The 14,661-nt window shown below is 43.6% G+C and overlaps 1 protein-coding gene across 5 annotated transcripts in view; it reads right to left on the bottom strand.

The window, feature by feature from the left end:
• Nucleotides 1-14,661, bottom strand: part of TULP3 (TUB like protein 3) — a 42,678-nt gene that overhangs the window by 11,718 nt on the left and 16,299 nt on the right. For all 5 annotated transcript variants that reach the window (XR_003430046.1, XM_027093381.1, XM_027093382.1 and 2 more), the window contains 3 exons: nucleotides 12,598-12,649; nucleotides 3,300-3,459; nucleotides 2,409-2,585 (listed from right to left, as the gene is read on the bottom strand). Coding sequence is in view for 4 of the 5 variants with exons in the window: in XM_027093381.1 (XP_026949182.1) it covers nucleotides 2,409-2,585; nucleotides 3,300-3,459; nucleotides 12,598-12,649 (389 nt within the window). In the remaining variant the exon portion in view is untranslated. The remainder of the gene's footprint in view (nucleotides 1-2,408; nucleotides 2,586-3,299; nucleotides 3,460-12,597; nucleotides 12,650-14,661) is intronic.

Here is a 14,661-nt window from a genome sequence, read left to right as displayed (position 1 = left end):
GGGACGGGTAGCAAAACGCATAAAACTCTAGGGATCTCACTCTCATATGGATATCTTCACTCAGTCCTACGTTTTCTTCTTTTTTTTTTTTAATTGAAGTATAGGTGATTTACAATGTTAGTACTATGCTTTCAAATGCCATATTTGTACCAAGAACTCAGTTTATGTGAATACATGTTTTAAGATGGAGATCAAGGATTTCTCCCAAACTTGTAAGACAAGCAAACTGGATCCCCACTTGAGGAACGTTATCTTCCAAACTGACACTTCTTAAGTCTTAGTCAAGAGAGCACTTCATGGCTTCTATGGTCCAGATGCAACTTGTTCAGACTCAAAAAGGCATTAACCCATCTGGTCCTGAAAGGCCAATTCTGAGAAAGAACACAGTGGTCATTTAACAGGGCAGAGTACAAGGGACAGCTTGGTATTTACAGTAAGGGATCAAGAGCTAGACTAAGACTCAGAAAATCTAGGTCTGCCGCTATTCAGCTCGATGACCTGGGGTAAGTAATCTAGCTTTTGGTTAAACTGAGAGTTCTCCTTGCTCTGGCTCCTCCACATCTTTCACTGTCTCTTGTTATAATAACGATAGGAAAGTAACAGAATTACCACGGCCACATTCATGTTACAGACAGGGAAACTGAGGCAGAGAAAAGTTGTGCTGCTTTCCCCTTTACCAGCCAGAGGTGGCAGAGCTGAGACTCCAAACCACGCTGGCTGGCCCCAGAGCTGAGCTCTAAAGCACGCCACACCCTGCCCCTATATCATGCTCTATACATCATGCTCTATACACCTGATGCCTCTGCTAACGTCATTTCTTCTGCCCAAGTTTGCCACCTAACCAACTAGCGGTGTGATCTAGAACGAATTACTTAGCCTTTCTGAGAGCCAATTTTCTTACATGTGAAAAGGAGAGGCTGACACGTGTAACCCCTCACAGTACTGTCACAAATACTGAGGTAAGGTATGTCAAGTGCCTGACAAGCAAAAGACATTCACAGTGTCAGTCTCCAGCCACTCCTGGGCTGACAGCTGTGCACAGGAGCACACGTACCCCTCACGCCTCAGCTTAGTCGCCACCTCCTTCCATGTGGTTCTTGTCCCTCTCACTGCCCCACAGTGGAGTTGTATTTCTCCTGTTTTCTACTCTATACACCAAAATACAGCTCGAGATCAGGCCATCAGCCAAACTATCTCATTAGCCGTCCTGCTTCCAGACTTGCCCACTCCAATTCATTCTTCATAGTGCAGATTAATTTTTCTACAGCCCAAATCTGCTATCACTCCACCTTAAAATCCCACATAGGTTCCTGTTACTCTTCACAGGAAGTCCACACCCTAGCTCGGCCTGTAACACCCAATGTAATCGGAGCCCGCCCACCCCGCCAGCCCACGTCTCTCCAGGCCCCTTCCCACCTGTCACCTCGCGCTCCGCACTCCAGCCCTTCTGAGCTGCCGGCTCGTCTTCCCGCATCACACTCTGGCTTAGATGTCACCTCTGGATCAACTCTGGTTGGGCACCCCTCTCCCCACTCCCTTGGCTATTTAGGTCCATGAAGCCTCAATTTAGGTGCACGAAGCCTCAATCAGAATAAATGCTCCATGAGGGCAGGAACCTCGTTCACAATTGTATCCTAAGTGCCTAGAACAAGGCCTGATATATAGCGTATCCTCAATCGTGTTTTCTAAATGAATGAATATACGAATCCATTTGAATGTGCATCTATCCTGCCAGTCTGTGGTAGAACCTCCTGACTCACATATCCCAGTACCCAGCAATGCCTATGACAAAGCAGGTACCCAGCAAACATCCAGGCATTACTGGCCGTCAGTCTTCTCATCTGAAAAGGGGATGCTTAATTCCTTCTCGCTATAAAATTAGTTTTCCAAGAAGGAGAAGACTACAGAGGACCTCTGAAACGTACAGGAATACTTATGAGAATAACTCCAACTGGCAGAAAGCAGGCTCTCACGGAAAAAGTATTATTAGTTTAAGGATATTCTGATCCAATTTGTGTTTCCACTAAGCTGGCTATTTACCTCTCCCTTATCATTAGAGGAATATAAACCGTGAAACAGAGGCAGGGTAGGGTGCTGAGGGGCAACTCAAAGGAACAGGGTGGGGATGACAAAAATAAAATGTCAAAAGGAAGGAAATAGCCGTAATAGTAGCTAATGCTGCTGACATCACACACACACACACACACACACACACACACACACACATATTTATATATGTATTTTGGCTGCATCGTGCAGCTTGTGGGATCTTAGCTCCCCAACCAGGGATCAAACCTGGGCCCTTGGCAGTGAAAGTGCACAGTCTTAACCACTGAACCGCCAGAGAATTCCCTGTTTTATATTTTATGGAACTAACTCACTGCCTGAAAACTGTCAGCAATGCTCACCATGTTTCTGGAGAATCTCCTGGAGATCTGGCTTGGAAGCAGGGTCCCAGGCGCCATCTCCATCAGCACCTCCTTCAGCATCCTCCTCCGCGGCAGGAGATCCTACTGAGAGGACGTGAGGTCTGGTCTCCACGTCCTGAGCATCTGGCTTCAGGAAGGCAGCGGGACCGTCAATGCCTAGGGGCCCAACAGAAAGAAGAAAGAAGAAAGCATTGTCCACTATTTGGCCGGATGGTTTTGGTGTATGTGATCTAAGAAGCGCCAAACCGTTTCACTCCTCCTTCTTTAACATCCACGAGGACATCTGTTAACAGCGGAATCCATTCTATGATCTGTTCATTTTATCAACACGCCCTGACTGCCACTAAAGTAAATGTACCTGATGCTGTGCTTCAGAAACTTAAGAATGAGACTGAAAGCCAAGTGGGTCCTCCGAAGTCCATCCAGATCTCGCCCAAACCAGGAGCCGAGGGGGCTAGCTTTAGAGCTGTTTAACCTGGCTCCTCCTTCACCCCGTCGCTGACTCAGATGTCCCTCTGAGTCCGGCTACTGGAAGAATGCGTGCTCTCTACCTGCTCCTGGCTTCACGGTTAACTCTGCCAGGAGGCAACAGTCGAGCCTGGAAGCTCCTCAAGTGGGCAGTTCCGGACACTTTCACTTTGCATCTAAAACAACAGTTCCAGGACGGCTGTGAACTTTAAGGTATCCTCCACTGATCAGACCACTGCTTTTATTCCAACTCAAAGGCCCTGAATGGGATTATAAAGATAAACGAAGGTACCTGGTAACGATGCTAATATTGTCCCTTTGGTCAACCTGAGAGTCCTCCTGCCTCCCCCAGGTTTGTGAAAACCACGCAGCAGCAGGCAGAGATGCTGCCTGAGTACACACCGTGCAGGATGACGCCGCTGCGCGGGGCCTGAGGCTCCACCAGCAGAGCGCGCTCCTCGCTTCCCCTCGGCTTTGACCGACGTGGCCGGGCTTCTGGGTTCGGCTGCACCATGAGTGGCTCCAGGCGCTTCTTTCTCTGCTTCTTCTCCAGCAGCGCTCTCTGGGGAGAATTGTGATAGTACAGCCAGGAGAGTGATGATGAGATCTAGCTACTTCAACACATACAGTCTTTCATGGATCCTTACAAAACCTCTTGTAAATGAAACTTTCCCACTTAAGAAATGGGAAAATTGAGACACAGAGAGAGGTAAGGATTCATTCACTTCATTTAATAAATATTTACTAAACACCTATAAAAGATCTAAAATTATACAAATGTATTTCTAGCAAAGCTGAGACCATGATCTAAGTATATTAAAAAGATATAGTAATTAACATATTATGATCAAAGCACAATCAAGTTTAAAATATATGAACACATATGAATGGGAGAAACGATGAAGGAATGGTGATTTCTCTCGGTGGTAGAATATGGATGATTATTTTTCCTTTTCCTAGTTTTCTTAATTTTCTTACTTTTGTAACTGGAAGAAAAAGATAAAACTTGTTATCAAAAACAAAAAAAACTTGTTATCCACCGGGTGTGGAGAAAAGGGGACCCTCCTGCACCGTTGATGGGAATGTAAATTGGTGCAGCCACTATGGAGAACAGTATGGAGGTTCCTTAAAAAATTAAAAATAGAACTACCATATGATCCTGTAATCCCACTCCTGGGCACATATTTGGAGAAAAACGTGGCTCGAAAGAATACATGCACCTCAATGTTCATTGCAGCGCTGTTCACAATAGCTAAGACATGGAAGCAACCTAAATGTCCATCGACAGATGAATGGGTAAAGAAGATGTGGTACATATGTACAGTGGAATATTACTCAGCCATAAAAAAGAATGAAATAATGCCATTTACAGCAACATGGATGGACCTAGAGATTATCATACTAAGTGAAGTCAGAGCAAGACAAGCATCATATGATATCGCTTGTATGTGGAATCTAAAAAACAATGATACAAATGAACTTATTTACAAAACAGAAATAGACTCACAGAGAATGAACTTGTGGTTACCAAAGGGGAAGGACTGGGGTTGGGGGAAAGGATAGAATGGGAGTTTGGGATTGACATATACACACTACTCATATTTAAGATAGATAACCAACAAGGACCTACTGTAGAGCACAGGGAGCTCTGCTCAATATTCTGTTATAACCTAAATGGGAAAAGAATTTGAAAAAGAACAGACACATGTATATGTATAACTGAATCATTTTGCTGTACACCTGAAACTAACACAACATTATTAATTGACTATACTCCAATATAAAATTAAAAAAAACTTATTATCCTCTAAACCCCAAACTATTTTCATGTTTTTGTTTTTGTTTTTTTTGCGGTGCGTGGGCCTCTCACTGCTGTGGCCTCTCCCATTGCCGAGCACAGGCTCCGGACGCGCAGGCTCAGCGGCCATGGCTCACGGGCCCAGCCGCTCCGCGGCATGTGGGATCTTCCCGGACCGGGGCACGAACCCGTGTCCCCTGCCTCGGCAGGTGGACTCTCAACCACTGCGCCACCAGGGAAGCCCTATTTTCATGTTTTAATCAGCTAAAAAGCAGTAAGTTTTGCTTTCTTGCTCATTTTTACATAATTAATAATCCAAAAAATTAGCGCCAAGGATAAGATGGGAAAAAAATGGCAGTTGGAAAATTCCAATTAAAAAACCATCAACTCTATGGATGAAAGCAAGAAAGAAGAGTAGGGTAGCAGGAAGTCAGGAAAAAAGCATGAGAGACTATCAGAAAAAAATCCAATGAGATGAAAAGGAAGGTACCAGCATATATATTATTTTTAAGCCTTGGCAAATAAGAGCTTATAATACATAGAAATTAACTATGGATCTGGGACGTCTCAGAACAGGAGAGTGTCAAGCCCCAAGCTAAAAAATTAAGCCATGATTTAAAAGCAAAGATATATAACCTACTTTACTGTTTCTCAGGCAAAAAGCCAACTGTTTACTTTTTTCATTGATACTGCTTTTAAAAAGTGCCACTAGGAAGAAGAGTTAATCTAAGGTGTGAGACTATTAGTAGGAAAGGAACCATTTTTTTCCAGAACTGGCCTGATGAATGCTTGCAGATAAATTCAGAAGACAAGAAATATACCTATTCTTTTTTACCCAACCTTGTGCATAAGGAAAAAGACTAGGGATGCTAAAATAATATGCCAAAGGGACTATACTGTCAAGAATGAAAAGAGAGCTTAGAGCAAGTTGGGAAAGAATAATTGGGGTTTTTGAGGTTATTTTGAGGTCCATAAATTAATACGCACAGGTGGACCTTAATGTCCCAGGAACACTAAACACAGGAGGTTATAACGAGGTTCTCCTCCTGGAACTTGCTGATAAGATTCTTCTAGTAACTAAGAAGTCTGTATAATGGATAAGAAGTAAACTAACTGCCTCAAAGAGATGGTAAACATGAAGTATAAAGACATGAGAAACTATCGCATATTATCCATGTGGCCACAGCTATTTAGTCTCAAATAGTCTCATAACTGTGAAACAACTGGGACTTCCCTGGCGGTCCAGTGGTTAACACTCCGCTCTCCCACTGCAGGGGCACAGGTTTGATCCCTGGTCCAGAAACTAAGATCCTGTATGCCGCGTGGTACGGCCAAAAAAGTGAAATAAAATAACTGTGAAACAACTGATGAAACAAGAACCCGAGCTACAGCGAATCCACTTTATTAAGATATGTAAAGAAAAAACTGTTGTACAGAAAAGGAGCATTCTGCTTGTGGTCTAGAAAAAAGCGGCCAAAGAGCAAGAATCTGACAGAATATGTCCATCGTGTCCGAGAAAGAGAGACACCGACTCTGGCAGACAAGCGCACCCTATCTACTGGGAAAGCTCCCTCTCTCTGAGGACAGGAAACTATCCAAGGCTTCTTCATGGTCTTGTTGAGCGAGCCCTCAGGACTATCTCCTTCTCTTTCCTCTGACTCCTTGCTTACCAATCAGCCTTCTCACTTTCAGTCTAACTTCTTGTTCTTCCCAAGAACAGAGCATCATAAACAGTAGCAATGAATACACACTGCACGAGTACAGAGTCCTCACTGTAAATGAGTAAACTGGCATCTGGCTTCATGACCGAGTGCTGTAAGTTTGACTGGTGTGCATCTGTTCCAGAGGACTATGCTGCCTGTGGTCTAGAAAAGGGGAACCAAAGAGCTAGATGTTACATCTGGGCTCACTGACAAAACCAGGTTCTGAGACCTGCAAAGGGTAGACTAGATCTGTGGCCACAGTGATCCTATTAAGGTGTCTGGTGAAGCCCTTCTCTATCCAAGTCAACGCTAGTCACACCCATTCAGATCAACAACTTAAGAAAAAACAACTCTAGATTCAAACTGTGAACCTCAGGGACACAGCTGCTATATTACTGCACTGAACACACCCTCCTATTGTCCAAGTTTGTAAATAAGAAAAAACCCCACAAAAGGGCCAACTGCCATCTTGGTCAAAGCTGCCACCTCACTTAGCATTCTAATCAGCCTCACATAACTCGGACGGAGGAGGAGAGATGTGGTTGAGTTTCAATGTAATGGTGTCAACTTATTTATGCTTTACCCTCCCTGAAAAGCTAAGCGTGCTTTAGATGAGGCTATGTAAACAAAGGACTCCCTACCTTTGTAAGGGGAAGAAGGTCAGGGCAGTCAGAAAAAGAGCCAAAGGGGACTGTTTGATGCCTAAATACAATGAAAAATGCTGACTTCAGGACTTTTAAGTATCACATAAACTAAACCTTTAAATTTCCCAGCTCCCTGGAAACTGAGCAATAACTCAAAGAATCCATCTTCTCCAGAATCTGGTGGTAGGTCCTACTATCATTCCCTGAAGCAAAATATTGAATGGTAATACCAAAATAAATGAGGAAATAAAGGAGATTATATTCGGGGGGGGGGGGTTCCATCAAAGGACTCTATCCAATAAAATAATAAATCCCATGCAAGCCTCAAATTAATGATAGCTTGAGACTCCACTGATTCTCAATTTTCTAAGGACTCCCAGAGATAATGGGTTGGTTACTTTATGACATTCTTGGAACAGACTGCATAACCGCAGGTACAACCACCAAGATCACAATGGTTGCCAGAGGTCTATCGGTTTGGCTAAAAATAATCAACCTTCCTGGCACACAAAGAGAGATCATGGGAGGATGAAACTAAAAGTTTAAAATTGGACTTTTTTTTTTTTTTCCTGTTACGGAGCACAGGCCCCGGACGCGCAGGCTCAGAAGCCATTGCCCATGGGCCCAGCCGCTCTGCGGCATGTGGGATCCTCCTGGACCGGGGCACAAACCCGCGTCCCCCGCACCGGCAGGCAGACTCCCAACCAGTGCGCCACCAGGGAAGCCCAAAATTTGACTTTTTTTTTGGCCACACCAAACGGCTCTGGGGATCCTAGTTCCCTGACCAGGGGTGGAACCCGGGCCCCTGCAGTGGAAGAGCCGAGTCCTAACCCCTGGACCTCCAGGAGTCCCTGAATCAGACTTCTTCAAGGACCGATTTGACGCACTGATGGCTGCCTCCCTTCGAAGGGTACTATCCATAGATGGGGACCCAGTCCAAAGGGACTGTGCTACACTCTAATCCACTGACTGCCAGATGGCATAAACATTCTCCACCTAATGTGCATTCCTGTCTGAGTAACATCCCTGAAACAATCTGAAACTCTTTACACTCTAGAGCTAGCTAAGGTGTCACATAGCCCGAAAATATGAGTATCTAGTGACAGTAGTAAAAATAAAAGCAAAATATACTCAGTGGGAATAAATGGTGGTGGGACAACTGGATATCCACATGCAAAAGAGTGATTTTGGACCCTGCCTCATACCATATAAAAAGATTAACTCAAAACAGATCATGGCAAGCGTAAAACTCTTAGAAAACAACACAGGAGCAAGTCTTTGTAACCTCGTTTAGGCAATGGTTTCTTAGATGACACTCCAAGTGCAAGTGACAAAAGAAAAAATAGATACAACTTTTGGGCTGAAGATGATACCATTAAAAAAGTAAAAAGACAACCCTCAGAATTGGAAAAAATGTTTACAAATAATATTTCTGATAAAGAACTTGGGTCTACACTATATAAAGAACACTTACAACTCAAAACCAAAAAGAAAGTAACCCAGTTTAAAAACGGGCAAAGGATCTGGATGGACATTTCTCCAAAAAGAACATACAGATGGCCACTAAAAATGCTCAACATCACTAGTCATTAGGGAAACGCAAATCAAGACTATAATGAGACTCTACTTCAGACTCACTAAAATGGCTCTAATCAAAGACAGACATAATAAGTACTGGCAGGAAAGTGGGGAAACTGGAAGCCTTATGCACTGCTGGTGGGAGTGTAAAATGGTCAGTGACTGTGGAAAACAGTCTGGCAGTCCCTTGAAATGTTCAACACAGAGTTACCATATGACCTGCAAAGCCACTCCTGTTACCCAAGGCATATTAGGTATATCTTGGTATACCTATACTTGGGTAGATCACCCAAGAGAAATGAAAACACTTCCACACAAAAGCTTGTACACAGATGCTCAGAGAAGCATAATTTGTAATGTGGAAACATCCCAAATGTCCATCAACTGATGAATGGAGAAACATGGTCTGTCCACAAAACAGAACGTATTCAATAGTAAAAAGGAATGAATTCCTGATACATGCTACAACATGGGTGAGCCCTTTGCTAAGCCAAAGAAGCCAGGCACAAAAGACTGTATATTGTATGGTTCCACTTACACAAGATTTAAAAATCATTTGTACACTGTAACTGAGCATTAATAATATGTGAATTATATTTCAATAAATCTGTTCAAAAATCTGTATAGGACAAAAATAGCCATGTGTAAATTATCTGAAAGTCTAGGGTTTTTAAACATTCAATTCTAAGATGAACTATCAGAAAAACAGCATAGATATAGAGGAAGTGAATTTAATCAAATCAATAACACTGTAGTGGATGATAAAAGAATACACTGAGAGAAGGGAAATGGGCTCTGTGGAAATAAGGTAAGTAGAACTGAAGAACAGGATTCACCCTGAGTCTCTAGTACGAATGATCCAAGGCAGGGAGTGTCCTGGCCAGATATCATGTATCTCATTCTGGGCAGGTACATCCCTTTAGTAGAGGTGAATTAATTACACCATCACACAATGATATTTACAATAAAGCTCATTTTACAAACTCCACTTGCTCTGATTTCGAACTCACCAGACTATTCTAATGGGAAACCGATGACCTGATGATTCTGGTATATGGTTCACTAGCAATTAATAAATTAATCCCGACTTAGATTCACTGCTTATGATACTGGTTAGTATGAACCAATCCTCACGAGACTGATTAACTCTGGTTGCTCTCAGCAAACTACTTCTCAAACTCAGACCAGTAACTCTCAACCACAGGGGCATTCCCACAGCAGAATTCCCACACCGCAGGCGGGGTGGGGAGAGGGAGGGTCCCCAGCCCCTCCCAACTCCACTGACACTCACTGTCACAGATGGGAATGCTCCGTACCCCTCAGAGGTGGGGGGGTGGGGTGGGGACTGGCATGCCCTCCCACCAAGAGGCTGCCAGCCTGGAGGCCACAGTGAGCGCTACCGAGCCCTCCTCAAGGCACCGCCATCCACCCCAGCCCTAACTCCCACACTCTAAGATCCTCCCCAACAACCTGTTATTTTACCCAGTCTGACCTCGCTCCACACACGAAATAACTGGGGTTCACAGAGTTTGAGGACCTTCCTTAAAATCACACAGCTAATTAAAGGCACAGCTAGAACGGGAACCAAAGTCTGCTTCTGGGCCCAGCGCTGTATTCAGTATGTGGCGCTGCCTTTCCTGCTATGGGCTGTCTGACGGTGAAGTCCCTGACCCCCTGCTCTTCTGTTCATGGCAGCATTTCAGGGCTCGCATAGGATTCTCATACACTATTGAGCAACAAAATGTATACATCAGGTCCAAAGAGATTGCTTTGAATCTTTAAAAATTCCCATAAAGTTTTATGTCTTTATATTCACTGACTATCTCTGGTAAAGAACTAGCCAAGTAGAGGGAGAAAGACTTTTCACCAAATACCTTTTTTGTATTATTTGAAATCTTATTATTTTATTATTTTTTTGGCCATGCGGCAGGCGGGATCCTAGTTCCCCGACCAGGGGTAGAACCTGTGCCCCCTGCAGTGGAAGCACTGAGTCCTAACCACTGGATTGCCAGGAAAGTCCTTCATATGCTTTTATTAACTATGTAAAACCATAATTTAAACATGTTTGTACTACAGAAAGGCTCACAAAATCCCCAAATCCCAAAACACCACACACATACCACACCACATGCAGCATTCTCACTGAAAAGAATAAAAATTACAAAAGAGTTGGGCCCTCTTTTTAAAAATCCAGAAGATATACCTATACACAAAACTCAAAAACTACACAAAATTTAAATCTTATGTCTTATTTCATTACTTGGTAGATGACCACAGATTTCATTTCACGTTAGTAAGGGATGCACCCCTGAGCCTTATAAAAATAAATCAAAGATCTAAACAAAAGTCTAAAATCTGTGGTGTGTCTCCCTAAATACAGTCTGCTATGCAACGGAATGTAAAAGACAAAGGGCTCATGGAAATTATTCTGCTCTTGGGCTGATAAATCTCTATCTAATCAGGATCTCCCTCACGATCCCAGATTCATTTCCTTCCTGTGTTTGTCTGTTTGCTCAGCACTAGGAAGAACTGTTTGTCTCACAGGCTCAGCGGCAGTTTACGCATCAGGTACACAGCCCGCGCTGGCGCCTCTGCTTAGAGGCCACACGCCCTGCGCAGGGAGACGCAGGCAGCCGCCTGCAACTGCGGAGACCTTTGTGGCCGCTTCCTACCCTGCTGTGCAACACCAGATTTGCTTAAAATGTGCCCCAGTCTCCTTAAAGGATGCCAGCAGTGGTTGTGAGGAAGCCTGCCTGTCCGTGAAGCTGCTACTGCCGGGCTCCCTGGGCCAGGACACCTGGAGGTGGGCAGGGCGAACGGTGCGCACCACCACCGAGCCTCGTCCAGAGGCGGTGAGGCTGAGGCCATGATCCAGGCCCGGGAGGCCGAGCCCAGCCAGGGAGGAGGGCAGGGGGCAGAGCAGGATGAGTGGTGCTGACCACCAAGGCGACTGCCGTCACCTTGAAGCGGAGGGTCCCTGAAGACCACTGGGCCATGCTCCGTTCCAGGCGCACATGAGAAGGCCTCCCAGGTGGTGGCCTGAGAGGCGGTGGACTTGGTGACAGGCCCCACAGAGGCACCATGGACACCAAGGGCTTGGGAGGGGCCCTGGAGGCCAGATGGTCCCAGGCGCGTCCCCGTGGAGACCTCATAACTAGTTTGTAGTGATTCTACCTTTAAAGTAATTTACTACACTCCAAGTCCTGTTACGAGGTCCAACAGCAACATAAAAAAGCAAGACAAAACTTTGGAGGTATTTTTAGTCACCCACCACTCTAGACACTGACTGTTAAGGATCCTGCATCACAGCCTGGACCTACGGAATTTCCTGAATTAGAAAACATTCATATGGAAGTAATATATGTTGGGTGTAGGTTTTAAACTGACTAATCATTATGATCACATCATGTAACAGTACAAAACTGTTTATTTATTCCTTCCTTCATTCAAACATTTAATGAAGGATTACTATGGGCCCAGCCCTAGGCCAGGAACTTCTGATACAATGGTCATCATTAACAGACTCAGTTCCTGTTCTCATGGAGCTTAGTCTAATGGAGGAAATGAACATAAGTCAAATCAGTGCAAAAAAAAGATAATAATAATGCGTAAGTGAAAAGTGGGACCTGTGCTGTGAAGAAAAGTATTCTGTAGACAACAGAGGCTTTTAAGCAGCACAGTACCATTTTCAGATTTGCACTTTAAGATAAGGAAAAGGTCTTGTAGCTACATGAAATCACAGTGCAGAGAGGTGTTTAAGGCAGCAGGATCAAATTAACTACACAGAAATACAACACTAACGTTTTCCTAATTCTTATGACAGCTGCCAAGGGAGCTTCAGTGATTGTAAATCCAAGGGCAGTTTTAATGCTGATGTCCTCAAGGCATGTGGGTCTGGCCAGAGCCCGAAGTCCAGACCATCAGCTTCATGGTCAGTATAGCTGTCCTCGCCTTTCAAGAGAGGAGACTCTGCTCACCTGATTATCCAGTTTCAGCTGCCGAAGCTTCATGGTCTCATCCTCAAAGGCACTGTTAAAAAAAACATGAAAAAAAAGCATGTAAAGAGAAAATCCTTATAAAACCATGTCAATCTCATCTTTTCCATGTATCTAGTCCTTTGGGCTATTTGGAACCAATTAATTCTACCTTAGGGAAAGCACAGGTTTCTAGATGCTGCCCACACTGACTGCAGGTGGACATGCCATCCTTAATGCCACACATAGTCCACAGAGGACCTGAGGAGACTGAAATACCCAAAGGATAAGAAAAAGGCAGAGCACAGACCCCCATGCATGCGGGGATTTTTTTTTTTCTCTTTAAAACCATATACTGGGGACTTGCCACAACTACTGAGCCTGAGCTCTAGAGCCCGCGAGCCACAACTACTGAGGCCCGCATGCCTAGAACCCATGCTCCACAACAAGAGAAGCCACCACAATGAGAAACCCGTGCACTGCAAGGAAGAGTAGCCCCCGCTTGCCGCAACTAGAGAAAGCCCGTGTGCAGCAATGAAGACCCAATGTGACCAAAAAATAAATAAATGAATAATCTATAAACAACAAATGCTGGAGAGGGTGTGGAGAAAAGGGAACCCTCTTGCACTGTTGGTGGGAATGTAAATTGATACAGCCACTATGGAGAACAGTATGGAGGTTCCTTAAAAAACTAAAAATAGAATTACCATATGACCCAGCAATCCCACTACTGGGTATATACCCAGAGAAAACCATAATTCAAAAAGACACACGCACCCCAATGTTCACTGCAGCACTATTTACAATAGCCAGGTCATGGAAGCAACCTAAATGCCCATCGACAGATGAATAAAGAAGTTGTGGTACATATATACAGTGGAATATTAGCCATAAAAAGGAATAAAATTGAGTCATTTGTTGAGACGTGGATGGATCTAGAGACTGTCATACAGAGTGAAGTCAGAAAGAGAAAAGCAAATATCGTATATTAACGCCATGTATGTGGAACCTAGAAAAATAGTACAGATGAACCGGTTTGCAGGGCAGAAGTTGAGACACAGATGTAGAGAACAACGTATGGACAGCAAGGGGGGAAAGCGGTGGGGGGTGGGGATGGTGGTGTGCTGAATCGGGCGATTGGGATTGACATGTATACACTGATGTGTATAAAACTGATGACTAATAAGAACCTGCTGCATAAATAAATAAATTAAATTATTTAAAAAAGATATAAGCAACAAGGATATATTGTATAGCACAGGGAATTATAGTCATTATCTTGTAATAACTAATATAATATTGTAAATCAACTATACTTCAATAAAAAAGGAATATTAAAAGTTAAAAACATTTGCTAATTTGATAGGTAAATTGGCCTCTTGATTTAATTTATGGTTTTGATGACTTTAAACAATTTCTAAATAATTTTTCATGTTTATTAATTACTTAATATAGTGAGTTTAAACAATTTTTCATATTTATTAATTACTTAATAAAGTGTAGTTAAATAGGAACTACATTACAGTCTTGCATTTTCAGAAATAATGCTGAAGGGAATTCAGCACTATCTAGCCTCAATCTTTCATTTCATAGATAAGGACTAGTAGTTAGTCCAGGGAGGTTATATGGTTTGACCAAAGGGAAGACAGAATTATCACTGACTAAAAAAAAAAAAAATACTTAGCACTGTGTCTGGAATATAATGAGTTTTCAGTATATATTTTTTTTTAATTAATTATTTATTTATTTATTTTTGGCTGCGTTGGGTCTTTGTTGCTGTGCACGGGCTTTCTCTAGCTACGGCGAGCACGGGCTACTCTTCATTGTAGTGCGCAGGCTTCTCGTTGCAGTGGCTTCTCTTGTTGCAGAGCACTGGCTCTAGGCACGCGGGCTTCAGTAGTTGTGGCACACGGGCTTAGTTGCTCCGTGGCATGTGGGATCTTCCCAGACCAGGGATCGAACCCATGTCCCCTGCATTGGCAGGTGGATTCTTATCCACTGCGCCACCAGGGAAGTCCCAGTGCTAAGTATTTTTAATGTATTATTTTATTTATTCCTCAAAACAGT

Source organism: Aethalodelphis obliquidens, unplaced genomic scaffold (assembly GCF_003676395.1).
Source record: "Aethalodelphis obliquidens isolate GAN/ISIS:26980383/991018 unplaced genomic scaffold, ASM367639v1 scaffold83, whole genome shotgun sequence".
Taxonomy (NCBI): domain Eukaryota; kingdom Metazoa; phylum Chordata; class Mammalia; order Artiodactyla; family Delphinidae; genus Aethalodelphis; species Aethalodelphis obliquidens.
Note: the sequence above shows the minus strand (reverse complement) of the source record. Positions and strands in the feature narration are given on the sequence as shown.